This window comes from Coturnix japonica, chromosome 2 (genome assembly GCF_001577835.2).
Source record: "Coturnix japonica isolate 7356 chromosome 2, Coturnix japonica 2.1, whole genome shotgun sequence".
In the NCBI taxonomy this organism is placed as follows: Eukaryota; Metazoa; Chordata; class Aves; order Galliformes; family Phasianidae; genus Coturnix; species Coturnix japonica.
This window is the reverse complement of record NC_029517.1, coordinates 134779023-134787316: the sequence shown is the minus strand read 5'-3', so window position 1 is coordinate 134787316 and position 8294 is coordinate 134779023. Positions and strand designations below refer to the sequence as shown.

General features: G+C 57.1%; 1 protein-coding gene across 1 annotated transcript in view; it reads left to right on the top strand.

Annotated features, from left to right (window-relative positions):
* The first annotated feature begins 807 nt into the window (after positions 1-807).
* Positions 808-8294, top strand: part of LOC107310649 (microtubule-actin cross-linking factor 1-like) — a 51650-nt gene continuing 44163 nt past the window's right edge. The window contains exons 1-4 of the mRNA XM_015856482.2: positions 808-4670; positions 6392-6547; positions 7442-7569; positions 7739-7808. Of these exons, the coding sequence (XP_015711968.2) occupies positions 4137-4670; positions 6392-6547; positions 7442-7569; positions 7739-7808 (888 nt within the window). The 5' untranslated portion in view covers positions 808-4136. The remainder of the gene's footprint in view (positions 4671-6391; positions 6548-7441; positions 7570-7738; positions 7809-8294) is intronic.

Here is an 8294-nt window from a genome sequence, read left to right as displayed (position 1 = left end):
CAGAACCCAACAGAATCCCATATATAAACGCACATACAGACCCACAGATCCTCATATAAACACATACAGACCCACAATCCCATATACAACATACAGACCCCACACGATTCCCATATAACACCATACAGACCCACAGATCCATATACCACCAGCACCACATACAACCACAATCCCATACAAGACAATCACAGACACAGATCCCATATAAACATACAGACCCACAGATCCCATTAACATACAGACCCACACTCCATATAACACATACAGAAGCCCACAGATCCCATATTAAACATACAAGACCACAGATCCCATACCAAACACATACAGATCCCACAATCCATATAAAACACACATTACAGGACCCACAGATCCATATAAACACTATACAGACCCAACAGATCCATAATAAACATACAAAGACCCACAGATGCCACATACAAACACTATACAGACCCAACAGATCCCATATAAACACAAATACGACCCCACAGATCCCATATAAACACATACAGACCCACAGATCCCATATAAACATACAGACCCACAGATCCCATACAAACACATACAGACCCCACCCCACAGCCCCCACAGCCCCATAACCCCACAGCCCACAGCCAGCCCCACAACGCACCTGCTATGGTTGAGGGGCGGGGGATGTGTGCATGTGTGTGCACTGCATTGCACTGCATTGCACATGTGTGTGTGTGCATTGCACTGTGTGTGCATGTGTGTGCACTGCATTGCACTGCACGTGTGTGTGTGTGCATTGCACTGCACTGCACTGTATGTGTGTGTGTGCAATGCACGGTGGTGCAACAGGTGCAGCTGCTGTGTTCACATGGGTGTGTGCACAGTGCAGTTGCTGTATGCACGTGGCCGTGTGTGCATGCACGGTGCAGGTGCTGTGCATGTGGGTGTGTGCAAGGTGCAGGTGCTGTGTGTGCATGCAGGGTGCAGCTGTTGTGTGCACATGGCTGCACGCAGGGTGCAGGTGCTGCGTGCATGGGACCGTATGCATGCACGCTGCAGGTGCTGCGTGAATGTGGGTGTTTGCAGGGTGCAGCTGCTGTGCACACGTGGGGCTGTGTGTGCATGCAGTGCAGCTGCTGTGAGTGATGCAGGCGGTGTCTGCAACACACTGAGCATGCAGGGTGCAAGTGCTGTGAGTGATTCAGGCTCTGTGCATGCAGGGCTGTGTGTGCATGCACGCTGCAGGTGCGTGGTGCAGCTGTTGTGTGCGGTGCAGCTGCTTTGCCCATGGGGCTGCATGTGCATGCACGGTGCAGCTGCTGAGAGTGATGCAGGTGTTGTCTGCAGCACTGTGTGAGCATGCAGGGTGCAGCTGCTGCATGCATGGGGCTCTGTGTGCAGTGCAGGTGCTGTGCAGGTGAGTTTCTGTGTGCGTGCATGGTGCAGGCGCAGTGCATGTGTGTGCTCATGGTGCAGGCGCAGCGTGCAGTGCAGGTGCAGTGAGTGATGCAACAGCTGCATGCATTGCACAACGCTGTGTGCATGGGGCTCCGTGTGCACGCACAGTGTAGGTGCTGTGAGGGGTGCAGGTGCTGCGTGCAACACACTGTGAGCGTGCAGGGTGCAGGTGCTGTGCAAGCGGGTCTCAGTGTGCATGCAGGGTGCAGCTGCTGCATGCACGGGGCTCTGTGTGCATGCACGGTGTGGGTGCTGTGTGCTGCTTGCAGTGCAGGTGCTGTGAGCATGCAGTGTGCAGGTGCTGTGCAGGTGCGTCTCTAAGTGCATGCATGGTGCTGCATGCATGAGTCTCTGGGTGCATGCACCGTGCAGCTGCTGCATGCACGGGGCTCTGTGTGTGCACAGTGTGAGTGCTGTGTGCAGTTCCGGTGCTGAGAGCATGCATTGTGCAGGTGCAGTGCAGGTGAGTCTCTGAGTGCATGCATGAGTCTCTGGGTGCATGCACCATGCAGCTGCTGCATGCACAGGGCTCTGTGTGTGCACAGTGTGAGTGCTGAGTGCAGTGCAGGTGCTGCGAGCCGTGCAGGTTGCAGTGTGCAGCTGTGGTGTGTGTGTGTGTGTGCTGTGCATGCATCACACAGCAGCAGTGCACACACAGGGGGATGGGGGGCAGGGAATGCGCCGATGCGCTGCAGGCAGGTGGTGCTGCTTCTGCAGCAGGCAGCAGCAGCTGCATGCCTGCCCATCTGCTTCATTAGCGGTGCATGGGATGGGGCAGCGGTGTTGCAGGCGCTGCTGTGCATGGGGCCAGTGCTACAGCTGTGCAGTGCTGCAGCCATTGCGCCCCAATGCAGGGCTTGGGGTGCAGCGCTGCGGTGCAGGGTTTGGTGCAAGACTTTGGTGCAGGATTTGGGGTGTGAGGTTTTGCTGCAGGGCTTTGCTGCAGGACATTGGCACCTTGTTTTGGTGCAGGACTGCAACGCAGGGCTTTGGTTGCAGCACTTTGGGTGCAGGAATTGGGTGCACAACTGGTTGTAGGATTTGGGGTGCAGGACTTTGGGATTTTCAGTGCAGGACTTTGGCTGCAGGATTTTGAGTGCAGGACTTTGGTGCAGAAATTTGCTGCAGGATCCTGTTGCAGGATTTTGGTGCAGGGCTTTGGATGCAGAACTTTGGTGCAGGACTTTGGGTGCATGATTTTGATGCAGGATGTTGGCTGCTGGACTTTGGTGCAGGGCTTTGATTGCAGGGTTTTGGTGCAGGACTTTGGTGCAAGATTTTTGTGCAGGTCTCTGGTGATGGAGTTTGGTGCAGGACTTTGGTGCAGGACTTTGGCACCTGATTTTGGTGCAGGATTTGGTGTGCAGGGACTTGGATGCAGGACTTTGGGTGCAAGACTGTGCACAGGGCTTCGGTGCAGGGTTTTGGTGCAGGACTTTGGGTGCAGGATTTTTGTGCAGGACTTTGGTGCAGGGCTTTGATTGCAGGGATTTGGGTGCAGGACTTTGGGTACAGGATTTTGGTGCAGGACTTCGGGTGCAAGATTTTGTGCAGGTCTCTGGTGATGGAGTTTAGTGCAGGACTTTGGTGTAGGACTTTGGGTGCAGGATTTGGGGTGTAGGATTTTGATGTAGGACTTTGGATGCAGGATTTCCATGCAGGATTTGCTGTGCAGGGATTTGGGTGCTGGACTTTGGCACAAGACTTTGTGTGCAAGATTTTGGTGCAGGGCTTTGGGTGCAGGACTTTGGTGCAGGATGTTGGTTGCAGGACTTTGGGTGCAGGATTTTGGTGCAGGATTTTGTTGTAGGATGTTTGGTGCAGGACTTTGGTGCAGGGCTTTGATTGCAGGGACTTGGATGCAGGACTTTGGGTGCGAGACTTTGTGCACAGGGCTTCGGTGCAGGGTTTTGGTGCAGGATTTTGGGTGCAGGGCTTTGGTCCAGCATTTCGGTGCAGCATTTGGTGTGCAGGACTTTGGGGGCATGATTTTGGTGCAGGATGTTGGGTGCAGGATTTTGTTGTAGGATATTGGGTGCCAGACTTTGGTGCAGGACTTGGATTGCAGCACATTGGGTGCTGGACTTTGGTGCAGGCTTTGATTGCAGGGCTTTGGGTGCAGGACTTTGAGCACAAGACTGTGCACAGGGCTTTGGTGCAGAGTTTTGGTGCAGGATTTTGGTGCAGGATTTCCATGCAGGATTTGGTGTGCAGGGATTTGGGTGCAGGACTTTGGCACAAGACTTTGTGCACAGGGCTTTGGTGCAGGGTTTTGGTGCAGGACTTTGGTGGAGGACTTTGGGTGCAGGATTTTGTTGCAGGACTTTGGTGTGGGGCTTTGAGTGCAGGGACTTTGGTGCAGGACTTTGGGCACAAGACTTTGTGTACAGGGCTTTGGTGCAGGGTTTTGGTGCAGGACTTTGGTGCAAGACTTTGGGTGCAGGAATTGCGTGCAGGACTTTGATGCAGAGTTTTGGTGCAGGATTTGCGTGCAGGAATTTGGTGCAGGGTTTTGGTGCAGGATTTCCATGCAAGACTTTGGTGCAGGATTTTGGCACAGGAATTTGGTGCAAGATTTTGGTGCAGGACTTTGGTGCATGATTTGCGTGCAGGACTTTGGCTCTGCAGGTGCCGGGCTTCCCTGCATCGCCGCTGACTTGCAGCCTGGCTCGTTGCAGGCCGGGATGTGAGCGCAGCGGCGCAGCACCATGGGGAACAATGCGAGCCGCCCCGGCTGCCTGGGCCAGAAGAGCCGCCGTCCCGAGGAGCCCATGGGGTGGGATGTGGGCTGCAGGGACCCCCAGCCCCACGCAGGGAATGCGCCAACAACGGAGAAGGGTTGGAACGCAGCAGGGCCCCAATGCAGCCCGGTGCTGAAGCGCAGCCCGGTGCTGAAGCGCAGCCTGTCGGAGGCAGCGGTGCAGAACGGCGGCGCCGCATGCGTTGCATTGCGGTTGCGGGGTGAGGAGGGGGCTGCTGCATGGACCCCCCCCAGGGCCCCGCGTGGGCCGTGGTGCTGGCGGCCCGTCAGCGCGCGGGAGGTGACCGAGGTGACCGAGGTGACGGAGACCATCGTCACCGAGATCGTGGAGGTGACGCGATACCCAAAGGGGGGGGACGACAACGCAGACCCCACAGCCGGCCCCACAGACAGCCCCACAGCCGGCCCCACTGCTGGCACCACTGCTGACCCCACTGCTGGCCCCACTGCTGCGCTGACCCACAGCAACCACGGTACCGAGGTGATGGCAATGCAATGGCAGCCACTATGGGGGGCACCGCAACGGCCCCATGGCTGCAGGGAATGCGCTGAGCAATGCTGGCCCTATAGGGATCCCGGTGTCCCCAGCTGGCGCTATAGGGATCCCGGTGACTCTATAGGGATCCTGGTGCTCCCATCTGTCCTCATAGGGATCCTGGTGCCCCTATAGGGATCCTGGTGCTCCCATCTGTCCCCATAAGGATCCCAGTACACCCAGCTGTCCCTATAGAGATCCTGGTGCCCCCATTTGACCCCATAGGGATCCCGGTGCTCCCATCTGTCCCCATAGTGATCCTTGTATCCCCATCTGTCCCCATAGGGATCCTGGTGCTCCCATCTATCCCCATAGGGATCCTGGTGCACCCACCTGTCCCTATAGAGATCCTGGTGCCCCCATTTGACCCCATAGGGAACCCGGGGCCCCCATCTGTCCCCATAGGGATCCCGGTGCCCCTATAGGGATCCTGGTACCCCCATCTGTCCCTATAGGGATCCTGGTGTCCCCATCTGTCCCTGTGGGGATCCTGGTGCTCCCATCTGTCCCCATAGGGCATATGGGGACATGGAGTCATATGGGGTTATGGGGGTATATGAGGATATGGGAGCATATGGGTTTTTAGGGGCATATGGGGACATGGGGGCATATGGGGTTATAAGGGCATATGGGGTTATAGGGGCATATGGGGACATGGGGGCACATGGGTTTATAGGGGAATATGGGATTATAGGGGCTTATGGGTTTTTAGGGGCATATGGGGTTATGGGGGCATATGGGGATATGGGGGCATATGGGGTTATGGGGGCATATGAGGACAAGGGGGACATGGGGGCATATGGGGTTATGGGGGTGTATGGGAATATGGGGGCATATAGTGTTATGGGGTCATATGGGGACATGGGGGCATAAGGGGAAATGAGGGCATATGGGGTTATAGGGGCATATGGGGATATGGGGCATATTGGGGCACATGGGGTCATATTGGGGCATATGGGGTCATATGGGAGAGGGGGCCATATAAGGTTATAGGGGCATATGGGGTTATAGGGACACATGGGGATATGGGGGCACATGGGGATACAAGGGCATATGGGGGCACATGGGGTTATATGGGGACATGGGGCTGTATGGGGTTATGGGGGCATATGGGGACATGGGGGCATATGGGGATATAGGGGCACATGGAGATATGGGGGCATATGGGGTCATATGGGGATATGGGGGCGTATGGGGTTATGGGGGTATATGGGGACATGGGGGCATATGAGGATATAGGGCATATGGGGATATAGGGCATATGGGGTTATGGGGGCATATGGGGATATGGGGACATATGGGGACATGGGGTCATATGGAGGCACAGGGGTCATATGGGAGAGGGGGGATATGGGGACATGGGGGCATATGGGGTTATAGGGCATATGGGGTTATGGGGGCATATGGGGACAGGGGGTAATATGGGGGCATATGAGGTTATAGGGGTATATGGGGACATGGGGGTATATGAGGTTATGGGTGTATATGAGGACATGGGGGCATATGGGGTTATAGGGGCATATGGGGTTATAGGGGCATATGGGGTTATAGGGGTATATGGGATTATAGGGGCATATGGAATTATGGGGCATATGGGATTATGGGGCATATGAGGACATTGGGGCCTATGGGGTTATAGGGTCATATGGGGACATGTGTGTGTGCAGGTGCCCCCCCCGGCCGTCGCAGGAGCTGCGTCGCGGTTGCAGGACGGCAGCGGGGCCCTGCTGCGCTGGGTGTGCGACATGGAGGAGCTGGTGTGCAACCAACGGCCGCCCGCAGCCGACGTGCAGGTGGCCAAGGCGCAGCTGGAGGAGCAGAAGGTGGGAGCTGCAACGCATGCACTGCACTGCTGCACTGAGCTGCGCTGCATTGCACTGCGCTGCATCACACTGTGCTGCATTGCGCTGTGCTGCAATGCGTTGCGCTGCATTGCACTGCACTGCACTGCGCCGCATTGCACTGCGCTGCACTACATTGTGCTGCATTGCGCCGTGCTGCACTGCACGGTGCTGCATTGCCCTGTGCTGCATTGTGCTGCGCTGCACTACACTGTGCTGCGCTGCATTGCACTGTGCTGCATTGCGCTGCACTACTTTGTGCTGTGCTGAATTGCGCTGTGCTGCACCGCGCTGTGCTACTTTGAGCTGCACTGCACTGTGCTGCATTGCACTGTGCTGTGCTGCATTGCGCTGTGCTGCATCACGTTGTGCTGCATTGCGCTGCGTTGCACTGTGCTGTGCTGCATTGCGCTGTGCTGCACTGTGCTGTGCTGCATTGTACTGCACTACACTGTGTGGCATTGCGCTGCGCTGCATTGCACTGCATTGTGCCGTGCTGCGTTGCGCTGCGCTGCATTGTGCTATGCTGCATTGCACTGTGCTGCGCTGTGCTGCATTGTGCTATACTGCATTGTACTGCACTGTGCTGTACTGCATTACACCGTGCTGTGCAGCATTACACTGTGCTACTTTGCGATGTGCTGTGCTGCGCTGCATTGCGCTGTGCTGCATTGCACTGTGCTGCGCTGCAAAGTGCCGCACTGTGCTATACTGCATTGCACTGCACTGTGCTGTGCAGCATTACACTCTGCTGTGCTGCATTACACGGTGCTGTGCTGCACTGCTCTGTGCTGCACTGTGCTTCACTGCATGGAGGGGCTGCAGTTGGGGTGCGGATCCCCGGTGCAGCCCCCACCACTGTTGCATCACTTGCAGCTCCTGCGCCGGCTGCTGGAGGAGCGTCGGCCCCGCGTGGAGCGCAGCCTGCAGGATGACCCCGACAGCGCCGACGTGGCTGCGCTGCAGCAGCGCTGGGGGCGGCTGCTGGAACAGGTGGAGGAAAGGTGGGGGCGGCTGCAATGGGGCTGCAGCACTGGGGTTGCACTGGGGCTGTGTGGCAATGCAGCCGTGTTGGGGCTGCAGAACTGGGGGCTGCACATGGGCTGCAGGGCAATGCAGCTGCACTGGAGCTGTGGAGCAATACGGTTGCACTGGGGCTGTGGGGCAATGCAGCTGCGTTGGGGCTGTGCGGCACTGTGGCTGCGTTGGGGATGTGCGGCAATGCGGCTGCATTGGGGCTACAGTACTGGGCAATGCACTGGAGCTGTGGGGCAATGCGGCTGCACTGGAGCTGTGGGTCAATACGGCTGCACTGGGGGCTGTGGTGCAATGCAGCTGCAATGGGGCTGCGGTGCTGGGGGCTGCACTGGGGGCTGTGGTGCAATGCAGCTGCAATAGGGCTGTGGGGCAATACGGCTGCACTGGGGCTGTGGGGCAATGTAGCTGCAATGGGGCTGCGGGACAATGCAGCTGCAATGGGGGTGTGGGACAATGCAGCAGCAATGGGGGTGCAGGGCAGTGTGGCTGCAATGGGGCTGCAGGGTGTTGTGGCTGCACTGGAGCTCTGGGGCAATGCAGCTGTATAGGAACTGTGGGGGCAATGCAGCTGCAATGGGGCTGTGGGGCCGTCCATCCCCATCCCCATCCCTGTCCCTTGTCCCCATTCCCAATCCCCTCCCTCCATACCTCGCATGCCCCCCATGCCCCCCATATCCCCATATCCCCATAT